The sequence below is a fragment of the Eriocheir sinensis genome, chromosome 55 (genome assembly GCF_024679095.1).
Source record: "Eriocheir sinensis breed Jianghai 21 chromosome 55, ASM2467909v1, whole genome shotgun sequence".
Classification (NCBI taxonomy): Eukaryota; Metazoa; Arthropoda; class Malacostraca; order Decapoda; family Varunidae; genus Eriocheir; species Eriocheir sinensis.
The window spans coordinates 8,317,372-8,336,415 of NC_066563.1; the positions used below are offsets into that span (position 1 = coordinate 8,317,372).

The 19,044-nt window shown below is 41.6% G+C and overlaps 2 protein-coding genes across 6 annotated transcripts in view; one reads left to right on the top strand and one right to left on the bottom strand.

The window, feature by feature from the left end:
- The window catches only part of LOC126984012 (uncharacterized), a 91,972-nt gene that overhangs the window by 11,613 nt on the left and 61,315 nt on the right, over positions 1-19,044 (bottom strand). The window contains exon 1 of one of the 3 annotated variants that reach the window (XM_050837340.1): positions 976-1,304. The exons of 1 other annotated variant lie outside the window; for it this stretch is intronic. In XM_050837340.1, coding sequence (XP_050693297.1) covers positions 976-1,101 — 126 coding nt within the window. In that variant the 5' untranslated portion in view covers positions 1,102-1,304. Of the gene's footprint in view, positions 1-975; positions 1,305-19,044 lie in introns of those variants that run through there. One more of the 3 variants, XM_050837343.1, reaches the window with a different exon arrangement.
- Positions 450-17,572, top strand: LOC126984021 (uncharacterized). Of its 3 annotated transcripts, none has more exons than XM_050837362.1 (6): positions 450-534; positions 5,115-5,377; positions 5,839-5,947; positions 7,769-7,854; positions 9,302-9,535; positions 11,679-17,572. In XM_050837362.1, the coding sequence occupies exons 2-6, from the start codon at positions 5,324-5,326 to the stop codon at positions 11,718-11,720; spliced, it is 525 nt and encodes a 174-aa protein (XP_050693319.1). In that variant the 5' UTR covers positions 450-534; positions 5,115-5,323; the 3' UTR covers positions 11,721-17,572. The 3 variants fall into 3 exon arrangements, with proteins under 3 accessions (XP_050693319.1, XP_050693318.1, XP_050693317.1); XM_050837361.1 differs by having other exon boundaries at positions 533-659; XM_050837360.1 differs by lacking the exon at positions 450-534 and adding an exon at positions 587-729.

The following is a 19,044-nucleotide window of genomic DNA, read 5'->3' on the forward strand; positions in this document are numbered from 1 at the left end:
GCTTTGTTAAGGTCAGGCTGGGCGCCGCGCCTCGATGCCGCTGTGTGAGTACTCCGTTTATTGGAGTTTCCTACCATGACTCGTTTTTAGCGTACGTAGCGAGGCGAATGGCTGCGGTTTATCAATTATTCAGCAATGATGGAAAGCTATTGGTAAAGTTGGCGGGCAAAAGGACAGTCCAAAGTAATATGCGAAGAGGCAGCTGAGATGCGCGGAACGCACTGCGCAGCCAATGCCACGCTAGAGAGACTTCAGCTCTCTCCACCGTGACTGTTTACCCGCTCTTACGTCAGCCTTTCCAAACGCCGCATCGCCATAGGGACAACACCCCCCAATGCCAATGACCTAATAAAATCCACTAAAAATAATAACCACATGCTCCTGGTCCCGGTAATGGAGCGGCAGGTAAAGCCACGCTGGCTCCCTCGCACAGGTAGTGACGCCCTGCCCTCGGCCATCAGGTACGTAACACCAAACAAACTTCCTCGTCCCTGCACATCTCCACGGCACTTGTTATTCCCAGTGAGGCGACAGGTGAGGCAGAGTGTGTGCATGTGTGCGTGTGTGTGTTAGTGTGTGGGGACCCAGCGCCTCGCTCAAGCCCGCAGCGTTGTCCTCAGTCACCTTATAAGTGAAGGGAAAAGTGACAGCAGTGAGAGGTGGGTGGGTGGAGGGACAGCAGGCGTGGAGGGCGACTCGTGCACTGGGTTACCTGCGCCGACTCCACAGGTAGGCGTCACACCGAGCCTCTAGGGTGTGAGGGGGCACGAAAACCCTCCAAGACTCTCCCAGCTGGTGACGTGCACGATCTGCCAGCCTGACGGACCCTACAAGAAGACGAAAAACACTCTGGAGCAGCTAAGTGGCGGGAAAGTGGTTGTGACCGAGCATGACCCGATGGAGGGGCAGGGACGGCGACCCCTCCCCCTCCTGGGACGTGATCTACCCACCCAGGGGCAGAAACAGAGGACTTACGTGACGGGAGGATGTGGGGGCGTGTTGAGCCTGGCGTTTAAGTCTCCACGGGCGGCTGAACAATACGAGAAGACAATCGGGTTGCGCTTTGCCTCGTCCCCAGAAAAATAGGAGGATGTTTAGCATTTTGGGGCATCTTTTGTCTCGTTTAGGATCACGTGTCACGGCAGGAAGCTAGTGCCGTGCTGGGAGGCGTCTTTATGTGCTGTGTTAGGCATCCTAGTGTGCTGGGCGTCGCCATGGGGAGGGTGAGGCTCTGGGTGAGGGTGGCCTGCTGTGCTGTGGTGATTCATGTGGCTTGACGCGGGAAGATTTGCACGCCAAGCATAAACCTCTGCATGACACGTGAGTTTTCAAGCTACTGCCGGATGCTGCAAGGAACTAAGCATCATGACTCGAGTGAATGTTTGGTTCCAGAATCTCTCTAGATGTGACGATGATACTAGAGATAATTAAGTAATATAGATCGATACAGTAAAGACTTGAGAGGATAATGTCATAATAAATACAAGTTCAAGTGCCCGATGAAAAAATTAAAACTGACTCGAGTGAATATTCAGTTCTGTAAGTTTCAATAACATCAATAGAACATCATGATATTCGTGATAATACGCTACTGGCGGGCAATATAAAAGACTAAAGGATAATGAACAAAAATAATTGTCTAAAATTTTTCTAGTTGTTAACATGAAAAAAAATATATAATACCGGTGTGATGAATTTTAAATGAACAACACACATGATAATTCGAGTTTCTGTAAGACAATGCCGTGAACTGGTAACTAATGCGATCTAGATATTTGTGGAAACTATTGACTTTAAATGGTAGAAAGAGTTCGAAAAGTCTTGGAAAATTATAAGAATAGCTAACAGTAAACGATCAAGCCAACAAAAATGAAGCAAAAAATAACTGAAGAAAAAATAAACTGACAAAAAATAGCTGAACAAAAGTAAACTGAACAAAAAATAAAAGAACAAAAAGTAAACAACGAAAAACTAAACAAGAAACGAAACAAAACAATTAAATTTGGAAAAATAAAACAATAAAGACAAGAACAGTAAAAAAATTTAAACGAGACATGACCAGATTCTTATGTACACACACAGAGAGAGAGAGAGAGAGAGAGAGTGTCGTAACTTCCCATTTTTCTTCATTCCATTAAAAGCACGTGACCAGGGCATGGGAAGCGGTGGACAGGCAGGTGACAGGAATGTGAAACGGGGAAGGTTAAAGGGAGTGATAAAGTAATGGAAATGAAATGGGAGGGAAAAGAAAAGGCAGGGGAGAGATAGATAGGGGTGGGGGTGAGGTGGGGGGAAAGAAGAGATCGAGGAAGGGCTGGGAATGACAGGGAGTTAAAAGAGGAAAGGGGAGAGAGAAGGGTAAAGAAGGGAATGAGATGAGAAGTGAAAAAAACAGATGGAAAGGGAAGGGAAGGGAAGGGAATAGGAAGGAAGGGTGAAAGAGAGAAACAGAGAAAAGAGTGAAAGAAGGAGTGGGAAAGAGAAGGATGACAAGGAGAAAAGGGAAAAATGAAAGAAGGGTGAAGGAAAGGGAATGAGATGGGAGGATGAGAGGGAGGAATGTAGGGCAGGGAAGAGATGAGGAAAGGTGAACGATGAGGGAATGAGGAGGTTGTAGAAAACGAAGTGAGGGGAGGAGAGAAGATGATAGGGGAGGTGAAACGGGGAGAAGAATGGGGAAGGACAAGCAGTGGAATGAATGTACGATGGAAAAGGATGAGAAAGAGATCGAGGGGAAGAAAAGATAACAATTTAATCAGGAGACAAAAACAAATGAAAATGGAGAACAAATAACAGACAAGCACATTCAGAACACAAACAGATTCAGACACACACACACACACACACACACACACACACACACACACACACACACACAATACACGGAAATCATTACATAGGAAAAAGAAGCAAAATGACGATGAATGAACAAAAAAAAAAGTGATAAAGGACAAAATGAAGGAAAAAGAGAATCTCATACAATGAATGGAAAACAAATACTGAGACAAAAAAAAAATAAACGCTTATAATCGATAAAAATAATAAAAGAGAGAGGAAACCAATGAGAAAGAGAAAAGAATGAATGAGAGCGAGATATATAGATAGAAACAGACAAAGGACATGGCGGATCACAATAGAAAAAAAGGAAGGAAAAGAGACAGGATGCAACAGAAAACTAGGAAAAACAAGCAAACGAGTACAACTAAAAATCAACAGATAACGAAACAGTCAACCAACCAACTTATTATTATTGTTATTATTATTATCATTATAAGAGAGGAATATGGGAGAGAGGGAGGAGTGCGGACACTATAAGCTACCTGTTCAGCAGCCTCGAAACACCTGAGACGCCGTTACAAAGAAAATGAAAGTGAAAGTAATGAGAGGTAGAAAGAGGGCGGGATAGTATGGATTTCTTTCTTTTTTTTTTTTTTACAGCAGACCAGTCAGTTCAAGGGCATAAAAAAGGTAACAAATGTGAAAAGAAAGCCCGCTACTCAGGTGGAGGAACAAACAAACAAAGTCGACTAAACAAACAAAGTCAAACAAACACAGGTGAACACAATGGCCTGGTCAGGAAGGTTGCGTTGCCTAATCAAGCAAAAAATAAACGTAGTAGGAAATGTTTCTCTCATGACGAGGTTCATCTATACACGTGTCAACCCCCCCCCCCTTCTCTCTCTCTCTCTCTCTCTCTCTCTCTCTCCTTTGTTTCAGTATCTTACATGTTTTTTTTGTTTTAATTGTTTTTTTTCGTTTGCGTCGCCTAATTCGTAGTTCTAACAGATTGAATTCTCTCTCTCTCTCTCTCTCTCTCTCTCTCTCTCTCTCTCTCTCTCTCTCTCTCTCTCTCTCTCTCTCTCTCTCTCTCTCTTTGAATCTGCATTATTTATACTTTATTTTCTGTTCTCATTCCCTCCCTTACCCACGTTCACTACACCTCTATAATCAACACATTTCAACATCTTTCGTTCTTATCCTATTTTTCTTCCTCATTCGTCCACCTGAGTCATCTTTCCTCCTCATGCCCTGCTTCTTCCCCTTCCCTTCTCCTCCCCTCCTCCCTACTGTTTGGTATTCCTCCCATGCTCCTTGTTTTAAGTTTTCTTCTTCCTCGTTTTCCTCCCTTCCTCTTCCTTTTCTGTACTATACCCTCATTCACACTATCCACCATTCTTCCTCCTCCTCCTCCTCCTCTTCATCATCATCATCCATAGTTTCCATATCCTCGTGCATACCATCTGTCACCTCTCCTCTTCCTCCTCCTCCTCTTCCCTGTTATCAAATTACTGAACTTTGGCATCCACAGTTCCCTTTGTCCTCTCGCCTATCCTATGTCCCTCCCTTCCTTCCTATATCCACCCCTCCCTCTCTCTTTGTCCTCATTCCGATCCCCTTCCTGCCTCTCCATACCCTCCCCCCCTTCCCAGGACGCGTCATGCTCCTGTTATGGACGCGTTGCTGTGTTATCAAAGCCGCTTCTCGTAACAAACACAAGTCACTCGCGGTTGTATTCCAAGTTATCCCTTACTAAAAGATGGTAGTCCTCAGCAACTCAAAAACCAACGATTGTTTCTAATCCGTTTTACGTTTTTGTTGAATCCTACATCTTTCACTTCCAATTGCTTTTTTTCTTTTTGAATCGCGACATTACAAAACCAGCGACCACATTCCAAGCTCTCCCTTACTATAAGATGTTAGTCGTTATCGATTACAAAACCAACGGCTGCTTTAAAAATGTTTTCAGCCTTCGTTGAATTCCCCATAACTCATTTCTAATTACTTCTTTTGGTCTATTGGCGCAAACTATTACTATCAAAGAAAAATAAGTTGGAGGTAGCCATTAACCCGTACGTGGAGTTCAATGAAAGGTCGCGTACATAAGGAACGAAATCTGGTACACTATTATCGTTGGAAGTTATCGCAAGGAAATGACCGAGGAAAGAGTAAAGTAATATGCAACTTGTATGCTCATTGCGGAGAGTCATACGTCTTTTTCTCAGTTAAAGTGTACCTCATCCACATTCCTATTGTTAGTCCTGCTGGTAATCTGTTTCTACCTGTTAATTCTATTCATTCATCTTCGTACCAATAATCACATCAACTTATTTCAGCTTGACCAGCGCTCTGGGCACTAACACCAAAGAAGAAGAAGAGGAAGAGGAGGAGGAGGAAGAGAAGGAAAAAGAAGAGGGCAGAGAAAAGATTAACAAATTATAAAAGGAGAAGAAGGAGATTAAGAAGAGTATCACGAAGACGAACCTGACCAAAACGGAAACAAGTCAACCACTACAACCACAAGAGCAACACCACCACCACCATCATGAATCTTCGGGGTGTTGCTAACTGCGGCATGTTCCTGGGTATTATGGACCTGGTGAGTTGGCTGCAGTGTCAGGTCGCCTTGACGTGAGTAAACACCTGGTAGAGTCAGCTATCTGGTCACGTGTTGCCAGGGGAAATGTACGGTTGAATCATTACTTCGCCCTCGTCAAGTTAAGAGTATATCACAAATGTATAGTTTATAGTCTGTCTTAACGAGGGATTCATGCAGTGATTAAGTTTTCTTGAATGACTCACACTAACTATTTCAGTATAATTTATAATCTTGCACTTTATAGTATTTGTATCATTTACTTAACGCTTTGATTTCAATCTTTTTATACTTCGTAACACTTTTAGTTTCAAATGATGCAGCTAAATTCGTCACACCAGTAACTTTATTAACATTATTTTACTACGTTTTGTAATTCTATTCTGAAGCTCATTATAACAAGTCATGCTAATTTTGCTTTATCTTTCCCTGCCTTCCCCCGTCCCTGCGCGCCGCGTGTTCAGCTGCACGGGCTGGCTACCCTCTCCTTCTACGGCTACCAGTACGGGAGTCACTACAACTGCTACTGGAACCACGGCATCAGATGGTGCACCTACTACCTCGAGGAGACCAGTGAGTGCCAACCTTACGTCCCGCCTTGGTCCTGACAGCATCATGCCCACACTCCCACTCCCGACCGTCCCTTATCTAATTTAACCCAACCTAACCAAAAATAATCTAGCCTTGTCTAACCTATCGAGACCTAATTTAACCAAACCTAACCCAGCCTTGCCAAACCGAATTTAACCTACCCAAATCAAACCTAATAACCTAATCTAGCCTTGCCAAACCTATCATGACCTATCCAAACCTATAATCCAGCCCTGTCTAACCTAATCTAACCTAACTTAACTGAACCTGGTCTTGTCTTGCCAAGCCTCAACGACCTAACCTAATCTAGCCTTGCCAAACTTTACATGACCTAACCTAACCAAACCTAATCTTGCCTTGCTAAAATCTATCGTGACCTAACCTAACCAAACCTAATCTTGCCTTGCTAAAATCTATCGTGACCTAACCTAACCAAACCTAATCTTGCCTTGCTAAAATCTATCATGACCTAACCTAACCAAACCTAATCTTGCCTTGCTAAAATCTATCGTGACCTAACCTAACCAAACCTAATCTTGCCTTGCTAAAATCTATCATGACCTAACCTAACCAAACCTAATCTTGTCTTGCTAAAATCTATCAAAATCTATCATGACAATCTTGCCTTGCTAAAATCTATCGTGACCTAACCTAACCAAACAAAATCTTGCCTTGCTAAAATCTATCGTGACCTAACCTAACCAAAAAAAATCTTGCCTTGCTAAAATCTATCATGACCTAATCTAACCAAACCTAATCTAGCCTTGCCTAACCTAACCAAACTTAATTCTTGTCTAACCTATCATACATGACCTCGAGTAAACAAGTGCTATCCTTTATTTTCTTGGCTCTGTAATCCCCCCCGCCCTTTTCATTCGCCCCACTGTCTTCTTCTTTCAGTGCTGTGTTGTGGAAAGGAAGATGTGATTTCGTCTTCTTGGTTTTAACTCCTTTTCACACATTTTTTGATGCTGTATATCTTCTATCATGAAATACTGAACTTGAGGATGATGAGCACACTGAAATGTTTTAATAACCCACTTTATAGTCATGCCATCACTAACTACTGCCATAACTACCACACACCATGCCACATTACTAGATTCAATAACTCCTCTTTCTCTGCCTCCATAAATTACCAGTAACCAATCTTTGTTACATAACAACAATTGCAGTAACTAATCTAATATTCATGTGCCTCGCCAAAACAACCGGTAACTAATCTTTCTCTGCCTCGACAATACAACCAATAACTTATCTTTTTCTGCCTCGATAGTACAACCTGTAACTAATCTTTCTCTGCCTCGTTAATAATCACTAACTTCTCTCTCTGCTTCGTTAATATATCCAATAAATCATCTTCCTGTGCCTCATTAATACACGGAATAACTTTCTTTGCATCATTCATCCATGCAATAACTTCTCTTTCCTAAAACGAATTCCTCTCTCCATGCTTATTTTTCTTTACCTCTTTCTATCATCTCTTTCATTCATTTATTCCTTTTCCTCTGATCCTTTTTTCCAATCCGACTTCTATCTCTATTCTTATACCTCTTTCTAACCTTCACATTTTCCGTTTATGCTACGTAAATGCTTATACTAACCTCTCTGCCTGTGTTACGTTAACCTATTTCATTCCATCACGACTTTTTTCTCAATCCTCATATCTCTACCCATCACATTTTCCGTTATGCCTCGTTAAAACATACCTTTTCGTGGTATGTTAACGCTTTCCTTTCTTTCCGGTGCCTCTCTGAACCCTGCAACGTATTCTCTTTAGTAAACGTTCATTCCCTTCGCCAGATCACAGCAAGAGGGTGAACCTGGGCCTTGGTGAGGGAGTCATCTGCATCATCTTTGCCATCCTTCTCATCGTTTCATTCAGCAAGGTAAGCGTAATAGCAATGCAATGACAAAATGATGGTGATAGTGGCTTACTGATGGAGGGATGGAAGGATTAATAATGGAAGAATGGAAGGCTTAATGATCGAAGGATGAGAGATTTAAGGATGAAAGGCAGATAAGTGGCAATAGTAATGGTAATACAAAATAAACTGTGATCATCGTGGAAGATAAAAAAGTATAAGGGAAGTGAAGGATAAAGTGAGTGAGAGCTAGAGTTGTAATATGCATGAAAGGAACTGTTTGATCGAGAGGAAAAATAAAAGCTGAGGTTTCATATGGCAGAGAGGTACGAATGTGGAGAGAGGGCTATAGGGAAAAGGGAAGGCATGAGGGTGCGGAACAAGCAAGCAGAGATACACAAAAGTACACATAAAGATAGAACAATGACAAGAAAAAAAATGCTTTGATGATATAAACAATAAACAAAGTAGGCAGGTGATGAAATGAAAATCTCTTTAAAAATAGATAAATTATAACCATTTTCGGGGAAGAGAGAGAGAGAGAGAGAGAGAATAAACAAATAAAACACTTTACCATCAACATCACAAGAACAATAACAACCTACCATCACTACCACCACAACTTTTCATCTCCAGCAAACATCACCACCACCACCACCACTACTATAACATTACCTCGCCCTACTCCCTCTCCATGTCCAATAAAGCAACCACAAAAAACGACTCTTCCATCACCACCACCAACTCCACCTTTTGCCACCCGACGCGCCTCCCCCCACCCGCTTCACCAGGCACCACAATAAACTCACCCCCTTCAGTACACCGCAAACCGACCCACTCAAACGAAGCGCAGTGACGGCGATAGTGGCGATGATAAACAATGCCCAGCAGTGATAACCCTGCCGAGGTGTAGATTAACACCTAGCCGCCACCTTCTCTCACCCCCTTCACACTACCCTTCCTCTCCCTTTTGTCTCTATTTTTAGCTTTCCCAAACCCCCCCCCCCCCCCCCCCCCGCTCTCGCCCTTTAGCGTAGCCTATATAATAGTATTAGTTTTTTGTATTTACTATTTGTATATTTTCAGCCTAACGACTGCCATACCTTAATAAACCTGTTATTATTATTATTATTATTATTATTATTATTATTATTATTATTATTACCAGGATAACCCTTTTCAACACCACCAGCCCTTTCACATCCACTACCTCCTACTCCTCCTCCTCCTCCTTCTCTTCATTTTCATTACGCAGAACCAACCACAAAAATAAAACTTTCACCACCAGTAAAACCCCTTTCAGCAAAACCCCTTTCAACATCATCGACGGCCCTTTCATCATCACTAACTCCTCCTCCTCCTATCCTTTTCTTCCTTTACCTAGCACAAACGACTCTACCACCACCATCAGTGTAAACCCTTGCAGCATCAACATCTTCACACCACTAACTCCTCCCTCCTCCTCCTGCAGTACAAGTGGTGGCTGGCGTGGACGTGGCTCCTGAAGGCCCTGGCGGTGTTGGGTCTCAACGGCTACTTCGTGACGGTGTGGGTGATGGAGACCTCGCGCTCCTACCACCAGTTCTGGAACCGACACAACTACGACCAGAACCAAGTCTTCCTCCTGGCGGGCATTGTTCTCACCCTTATCGAGCTCATCATCATGTTAATCTTCTGCTGCGTCGTCGGGTCCTTCACGCATAAGGTAGGTGATGGCTGGGTGGGTTGTGTAAGTGCATGTTCTTTTTTTTTCTGCTTCTCCGTTCTCCTTTTTCTTCATCTTTTTCTTCTACTTCTTTTTCCTTCTTTACCTTTTTCTTTTTCTTGTTCTTGTTCTTCTTTATTATCTGGGGGGCATTTTTTTTTATCTCCTTGTTGTGTGTACCTGTTCCTCAATTACTGCTCCCCGTCCTGTTTCTTATCCTTCTACTTCTTTTTCCTTCTTCTTTTTTATCTCCCTTTCGGTAAGTCGCCCTTCTTCTTACTATTAATCTCATTCTTTTATTTTCTTCTTCTCTTTCGTCGTTGGTTTTTCACCCACTTATACTTTCCTTTTATGAACTCTTACAATGATCTTGACACACTTATTAATTTTCGCTCTCCTTGTAGGTAATCCTCCTCTGGTCATTCACATCCTTAAACTCAGCCTTTCAGAATCCTTGCACTTGTTTTTCTTTATGGAGCGGAACGCGTCAAGATTGTCTTTATATGAACCTTCAACCTTTCCCATCCATTGCCTGTGTCTAATGTTAGTCTGGCTACCAAAACCTTCAGTGATGCAAATACTACTGATTTTGCTATTGCTCCTCCTCTTAGTCTACCTCACCTACAAAATAAGTCACTGTATACATCCCTTACTAAACATGCCACTACCAAATTAATCTTTTTCGTACTTCTACAAACTAAGTAACTCTACACATCTCTCATGCCGCGACCAAATTCATCTGTTTATTGTTCCTTTTCCCCCTTTCCTTTTCCTTCCACAAAAAAACTTACAAACCATGTCACTACCGAATTTATCTTTTTTGTGGTTTTCCTTCCCCTCCTCCTCCCCCTCTTCCTCCTTCCAAGATATAAAAGTAGTCCATATTCTCACTTGAAAACACGTGCCACTCCCAAGTCCTGCGGTTTCAAACCCACCAACCCATAGCCCCACCCATCCGTATCTTTCGACGCAATAGTCCACCCCTTCTTTAGCTTCCCCTACCCGATCTTTATCCTCCTCAAGCCTTCCCTTCCTCACACTTTTCCTTCTTTATTCTTTCTTTCCTCAGCTTATCCTTCTTTACCATTTCTTTCGCTTTGTCCTTCCCTCCCTCACCCTTTCCTTCGTTATTCTTCCCTTCGTCTCCCTTTCCTTCTTTATCCTCTTCATCACCCTATCTTTCACTATGTCCTTCCCTCCCTCGTCGTACCTTTCTCTCTATTCCTTATTACCATATTTTTGGCTCTGTCCTTCCCTCCCTCACTCATTCCTCTTTTTATTCCCTTTTTTTTTCATTCTATCCCCTTTTTTATTCCCTTGCATCACTCTAGCTTCGCTCTGTCCGTTATGGATTCTATTTTCTGCTTGTTCTTTTATCTTTTCTCTCTATTTTCATCGGCTTGTTGAAATTTAAATGCCCGTTTTTTTTCCGTTAAGCCCACAGACACGTAGTCAGGGACGCTAACCATTGCACTCTATCAGAAAAAAAAAGCACAACTGAGAAAATTTTAGGATGATGACTACTTTTGTGTTACTCCTGTTATTGTTCTCACTGTTGATGATGTTATTGTTGCTATTGTTGTTGCCACTACTACCAACAAGCATAATTACTCCCACTGCCTGTCCTTATCGTAATTATGAGTCATGGCTATAAAGACCTGCCACCACCGCAACCTTGACAGCCGGACTCACGTGACTCACTGCCACGAATAACGAGTACCAAGCTGATTAACACATCTCTCTCTCTCTCTCTCTCTCTCTCTCTCTCTCTCTCTCTCTCTCTCTCTCTCTCTCTCTCTCTCTCTCTCTCTCTCTCTAAGTAGGCATTCGCTAAGGGGGGGGTAAGGGGGTGGTTCAGGGGGGTCAGTATCCTGTTTACCTCCTATTGTTTACATTCTAAGGGCTTTAAGAGATGGACCATTAACTTAGGGAGTAATGGGGTCTCTCTCTCTCTCTCTCTCTCTCTCTCTCTCTCTCTCTCTCTCTCTCTCTCTCTCTCCCAATCCATATATCCATCTGTCTTATTTGGGACCTGATTTATCTCCATTTGACGCACATAAAAACCAAAATAAAGATAAAAAATAAATAAATAAACACAAAAACAAAGATCTTACACCCATAATAAAAATCTTCCCCTCCACAGATTCGCAAGCAGCAGGTACCCACAATGGAGACACACATATAAGAGGCTGAGACCACAAGGAAGAACAGGAGCATCTCTGACCAGTGACCACCCACTCCTTACCCCCCGATTGCTGCCTTCTGGTGGTGTACTGAGTGAAAGATAGAAGACGCTAAAGGGGGGTGTCCACGAGAAGGAGGTCAGAGTTTTCGAACCTACATCATACAACTATATATTCCTACTGTCTTACCTTCTCCCCTGTACTACCTGAACTAACCCACTTCCTCTTCTTACCATTCAGTGATTAAAAAAGAAAACCCACGAGAAGGAGGTCAAAGCTTATGAACCCACACCATAGAACTATACACTCTTACTGTCTTTCCTTTTCCCCCACTGTACCTTCTCCACTAACCCACTGCCTCTTCTTTCTATACCCTTGATTAAAGAAAAATCTCTACTAACTTTGATCATCTCTCTCGTTGCCATTCTAAGCAGTCATTAAGAGGAAGGTCAGAGCTAAGTCCTCAATAATCATCACTAACTTTGATCATATATTGGGTCTGTTATCTAAGGTCAAAAGAAGGAAGGTCAGAGTTCCATCTTCACTAACTTGGATCATCATCTTACGAGTTGGTTTCTTGTTAGTGTCAGATTTTGTATTTATTGTTTTCTTTCTCTACCAAGATTGTGTTAGTGGAGGGAAGGTTGGTTGCTGCTGGTGTGTTATACTAAGAAGTCTTGTTTTTTCGTTCTTTTAAGTGGACGCATGGACAAAGGAAATATCACGAATGTAATCTGCTTTGTTATCATTCATAGAAGTGAACACAGAGAAAGGAAAGTTTGATAAAAAAAAATCCAGTCTTGTTTTTATGTTAATCTTATAAGCGGAGGCGTGGACGAGAAGGAAAGATAGTGAAATAAGCTAAATATATCAGTGACGAAGAAGGGAGTGAAGGTGGATTTACATACGTACTGTCTGTCTTTGTACTCACACACTTTTCCTGCGTCGATTTCGTTAAAAAGTGTAAACTGTGCCAAAAACACTGCTAAGATATATATATATATATATACGCCATTAACGTTGCCAATACGATAATATTAATTGGTTTGACGATATGATTAATAATTTTTCTTAGCCTCGTTTTAAAACTTGCCAATTAACGTTGCCAATACGATAATATTAATTGGTTTGACGATATAATTAGTAACTTTTCTTAGCCTCCTTTTAAAACTCTACACATCGAAACTCATAGATCGGTATTCTCAGATGCTTCCGAATCTCACATCAGTTATCTCCAAAGGCCAAAAAGGAGATCAATCAGATTGTAATGAGTGTTATTTAGGTGCCTGGTACAGAAAAAGGGTCAAACTACCACCAGGGCCATGAAACTACCAACGGAAATGCCCACAACTCATACGAAAACCGTGTCAAATATGTGTGCTTGGGCGCCGAAATATTTAGGAATACGACTCATTGACTGACATTTGAGCAATAGATAGCATAATTTCGGTTACACTGATTAGGTTCTCAGCAGCAAAACATCAATAACTATCTGCATTAATATTTTCAGTCTTATTGAAATTTGATTACCTTGTTCTGATTTTTCTTATTTTTTGGTACTTGAGTTCTCCTTCTTGTCCTTCACGATGCTTATCTTTTTTTTTTTTGTCATCCTGTTTACGAAAGTACCGAGAGCGTCACTTTATTTCTCAAGGCCTGATCCCCCCCCCCTCCTCTCTCTCTCTCTCTCTCTCTCTCTCTCTCTCTCTCTCTCTCTCTCTCTCTCTCTCTCTCTCTCCTAATTCAAGTGCGACACAACCGTTTTTTCCCTTTGTTATCTTCCTTTATTTTCTCGTGATTCGGAAGGAAATTTTTTTTTTTTTTTTTTTTTACTTATTAGTTAGTTTTTTCTGTGTAATTCTTCAACAGGAGGAGAGAGAGAGAGAGAGAGAGAGATAAGGGGGAGGGGGGGGGGGGCTCGAGTGGAAGTGACACATGTGGATACCCAGAATATAATTACCGAGTCTCTTGGTCTCAGCCTCGAGGGCCAGCCATAGTATTTTTATTTCTTCATTTTTTTTTATTATTTGCGTTCATCCGGCCGAGCACAGGATGTACGTTAAGGGTACTACGTAGAACTGCCCTTCGTACTATCTCCGTCATTTCTTCCGGTTCCGTTCATCTTTTCTTTGTTAGGCTGACATAATCGGGTCACTCAGGAGATTATTCGTTCTCTTTTCCGTTTTCTTTCAGTTTCTTTAAGTTTTCTATCTTATATCTGGTTTGTTTTAGTTTGGTTTAATCTTCCTCTTCACATATTTTCTTCTCATCTTCTCCAGCTTCCTCTCTTCCTTCTATTTCTACTTCATGCTCTTCTCTTTCCTTCTTTCCCTCCTTTCTTCTTGTTCTTGTTTTTATTCTTCCTCTTCTTCAACCATTTGTTTAATTTATTTTTCTTCTTTTCTTCCATTTCTACCTCTGCTTCTATTCATTGCCTTTACCGTGAGTCTTGCATTGGTTTGATCTCATACACTAGTCTTTAAGCATTTGTGGTAAAGTCTCTCTCTCTCTCTCTCTCTCTCTCTCTCTCTCTCTCTCTCTCTCTCTCTCTCTCTCTCCTAAATTCTACTTAGAGGCTCTAGCTCGTGAGCGTTTCCTGAAGGAGGGGAATTCCACACACTTTACCAGCGTGACAACAAGAGGAGCTTCTGGTTCACAAATGTGCCACCACAGCATGTTACCCTGATGCCTGTCGTTAAGAATAGATGAAGTGATTTTTTTTTGTCAGCTCATAAACAATGTACGTATATTGTTTGGTGTTCATTTGAGGAAACTGTAAAAAAAATGTTTTTTGTTTTTTTTATCTAGAGCCGAAGAGAAATCCTGAACATTTAGGATTGTATAGGATTATGTAGTCTGCTTTCGGAGCTTTCAATGACGCTGTGCTGGACTGTGAAACTGGCCCCAAGTGAGTAGTTATCAAGGAGGAAGATGGAATAGTAAAAAAATGTTGCCAAGAATATAAGTCTAAAATGTGGATTAAAAATAAATGCATAGATGGATTCGTGGATAATCTGTTGTTGAGACTTGTTACCGACTGTTTTGTTGGGTTGAAGTATATTTTTTTTTCTGTGTGTGCGTACATTTGAAGGTGATTAGTTAGCTTATGGGATGGAAATCTTTGTTAGTCATGTTTTTTTTTTTTTTTTAAGTGTTCTGAGTATGTTCTTTCTCTTTATTATATTTGTGAAAGGAATTTAAATTATGTAAATATAATAATCTGAATGACCGGAAGTTATGTAGTCATTCTCTCTCTCTCTCTCTCTCTCTCTCTCTCTCTCTCTCTCTCTCTCTCTCTCTCTCTCTCACATGGTCTAAATTCTCCAGTTAACAAGATCCGCCGGACGACAATACCCGTTCTAACCCCCTCCTTCAACCCCTCCACATCACCACCAACCCACCACTACCCAGCCATCCACCCCCTCTTCTCCCCACCCTCCCTCCACCTTTCCCGAAACACCCTTCCCCTCCTCATCCCCCCCTCCCTTCGTCCTTTCCTTAGTGCCGTGGGAAAGAAAAACATGACATTCTCACATACAAAGCAAACGTATAAGAGATAAAAATATACATGAGGCAAGTGAAAGATGGTCCATGCTTCCAAGTCGAAATATTTCCACATTCATAGAAAACAGAATGATGATAAAAAAACATATACTATAGACCTACTGGCACATGAGAAATCCTCACAGGTTGTCCTAGTATCATTCAGAAAAGATCACCAATACCGTTTTGACCAATATTCAGACGAGTTGGAATAGAAAGGGAACTATATGGATGGCTATGCAACTAACTATAATCTCAGACAGACATACCTATCACCTCTTTACAGCACCAACCACTAACGCACCACCACCACCACCAGCACCAATACTACCATCACTACAGTCACCACAACCACCACCAAAACCAATGTCACCACCACCATCACCAACATCACAATCACCTGCTGCATGGACTTAATAAAATATAAGGCATGAGGTCTTTAGTTTACCAAAGACCACGATGAGGATTATTTAATAAGGGACTTTCGCACTTATTTTTATGTACGTTAATGAAGGGACAGTTGTTTTTATGTATCGGTCCCTCTGTTTGGTGTAAAGTCGCTTGCTACATGCAGAAGAGAGAAGACAGTGCTGTCCTCTATGTCCAAGCAACTATGAAGGTCTCCCACTGTTTCCTAAGCATGTATTTGGTTCGGTTGTTCCTCTCCTGGGGGCATAAACTATTGTACATATCCTTGGCTTTATGGAAGATTGTCTTTCAGTGTCTGAATATTCTTAGGTTTGTTTGTAGTTTCCATGCAGTACCTTATAACTTGACCTTGAAGTTGTTCGTAGTTACCTGCAGTACCTTATGTTATTTGTTACCTGTGTATTACCTGTACTTGCCCCCTACGCCTCATGACAATTGTGTTCTAAGTTAAGGAGGACTGAATCTCATCAATGTGGAGTTCAATTCTTTATGTTAGTCGTGAGATCAGTCAGGGTTGTATCTGGGAGTGCTCACGTGTTTGCAGGATTCACACCTGATTAAAAAATGATCTGATGTGCAAATAAGAAGGAATCAGAGTATATATAAGATTAAGACGTCCTTGTTCCCAGACCTTTGAGTGTTTGGCGAAATGGAATTGGATTCTATATTGCTACTTACTTTTGGATTGTGTTTGAAAATATATATAGAGGTATTCTGTCTTTTGTTTAATAGTATATCTATACCTTAGTTTTCTTTGACATTTTTATGAATATTATTGTTATTATTATCATTATTATGACCTTCAAAAGGACTGATTACTGAATGTTTCTTGAATGGCATTAAATATACTTGTTTTGTATGTGTGTGCTTGTACTTATTTTTATTAATGAGCACTTCAACTCCCGGATGTCGTCTTGCACAAGAAGCCAACACACACACACACACACACACACACACACACACACACACACACACACACACACACACACATACTAAAACCAGATTCAGTTCATATGATGGATACCTCACAGTACACATACACAAGTAAACAAGCAAACAAACAAACAAATACAAACACCACCACCACCACCACCACTGAGCAATACAATCTACATAATACCGATGGCAGGAATCAGGCTCTTTTCAGTGAGGCATTACCGCTACCTCTTCACCTCGTTCCGTCCATTCGAAGTGATGTTTCCCGATTGTACTTTTAAGCGTCATGAGTCCCAGAATTTTAGACGCTTCGGCTCTCACAGCAAATGTTTCTCAAGGCCACAAAGGAGTTTAGTCGGGTTCTCATGACTGTTTTTATTCACGTTCATGGTGCAAAACCTTGTCAAACTATCACTAGGCTCATAAAACTACCCATGGAAATACTATCACAACATCTACGTAACCTTATCGAATGAGGGTGTGTGGGCCTCGAAACGTTTGAGAATATCCGGATGTCTCATATTCCTGAACATTTCTGTGTCTCATTAGGTCTTAAGTACACCCATTTGAGGAGGCTCTCGTACAGGTTGTTGGTACTTTCACGGACGGTTTCATGGCCCAAAAGGCTCCATAAGGGGAAAAATACAAGCATGAAAACCTGAAACACTTTCCTTGCAGCCTTTGAAAACAGTCGTCACGAGACCTCGAAGCATCTCAGATCATTGGCCCCAACGAGTCACTTGTGGAGACGACAGATGTGTTGATTAGTTGTCTACCTGTGGACTCGCCAGGTGTGTTGACGTGCCTGGCAGAGGAAGTCGTTGTTATAATGTTTATTTTTTCTTTTTGCTTCTTTGATTATTTTCGCTTTGTATCGCTTTTTCTGAGTTGTGTGTCCGCCTTTTTTTTGTTGTGTAGGAAAATAAAGTGGCGCTTTTTTATATAATATCGTCTTTGCTTTTGGCCCTCGAGTCTGTACATAGAAAAAAAATAGGTAGATAAGAAGGGGAGCAAGTCTTTAAACTCGAATATAAGTAAAAGAAATGGAAGAAAAAATGAATCAGTTTGTTTCTTTGTTGTCTGAATTTACCTTCACGTTTGCTAAGAAATGAGTAAGTAAATAAATAAATAAATAAAATGGAACGAAAGAAATAATTTAGTACGTCTGTTTACTTTTATTTCCACGTCTTCCAACAAATAAACAAATAAATACAATGTTAAATAAGATGGAAAGAGATAAACGATTTACTTTGTCAATATATTATCTACTTTTACCACCACTATTGGTAACAAATTAACAAATAAATATATAAGTAAATACATAGGATGCTAAGTCTCACTCGTACAAGAAAATGAATGGAAGAAAAGCTTTTGATGTGTTACTTAAAAATATGGACAGACCACCGAGCCTGGACCATATGAATCTTGGTGGTTTGAGGAGCTGGGTAACCGACCCCCTTCCTCCCTCATCTCTCTCTCTCTCTCTCTCTCTCTCTCTCTCTCTCTCTCTCTCTCTCTCTCTCTCTCTCTCTCTCTCTCTCTCTCTCTCTCTCACACACACACACACACACACACACACACACATTGAAGGGCAGTCATTGTGTACGCACTTGCTTTAAGAACCACGACTCTATTTAGCATCAAAATCTAATAATAATAAAAAAAAATGCATGATAACTTGGGAACACACACACACACACACACACACACACAAGGTCAGCTACGTTCTTTCTGCGTATAATTAGCCAGAACAGGTACATGACGTCACACCTGGATGCGTCACCGGGGGAAGGAGGAGGAGGATTAGGAGGAGGAGGACGGTATGAAGTGAGAAAGGAGGAAATAGAAAATGAAAGGAAGCAGGAGGAGGGCCGGGAGGTAGGAGGGGAGATAAGAGAAAAGGGTAGGGAGGAGAGGGAGAGGGGAAGAGGAGGGATGAGGCAGGGTGAAGGAGAAGAGAGATAAGAGGATAAGAGGGACGGAAAGGGTGGATAAATGATGTCTGATAGGGAGAGAGAAAAAGGAGAAAGGAAAGATTAGGAGAGAAGAGTGGGAGAGGAGTAGAGGGAAAGGAAGAGAAGGAAGGAGAGGGAAGAAGAATGAAGGAAACGGAAGGAAGAGGGAGACGGTATAAGGGATGGGAGGAAACAAAGGGAGAAAGGTAAGAAGGAAGATGGAAAGAAAGAAGGGAAGGGAAGGGAAGAAAGGGGATGGAAAGAAAGGGAAGGGAAGGTAAGAAAGGGGATGGAAAGAAAGGGAAGGGAAGGGATGGGAAGAGAAAGGGAGGGGAGGAGGAAGAGGAGAGAAGGGAAGGGAAGGGAAGGGAAGGGAAGGGAAGGGGAGAGTCTCATCCTTTCTGATCACGTGACTGCGAACGGCTGAAATGTCTTGAATGCTGCGTAGAAAGTGCGTAAAACT

Bases quoted from the DNA above. Each gene is read 5' to 3' on its own strand.
- LOC126984021 (XM_050837362.1), top strand. From the start codon at position 5,324: ATGAATCTTCGGGGTGTTGCTAACTGCGGCATGTTCCTGGGTATTATG. The intron at 5,948-7,768 runs GTGAGTGCCAAC...TCCCTTCGCCAG, and splicing joins CTACTACCTCGAGGAGACCA to ATCACAGCAAGAGGGTGAAC. The intron at 9,536-11,678 runs GTAGGTGATGGC...TCCCCTCCACAG, and splicing joins TCGGGTCCTTCACGCATAAG to ATTCGCAAGCAGCAGGTACC.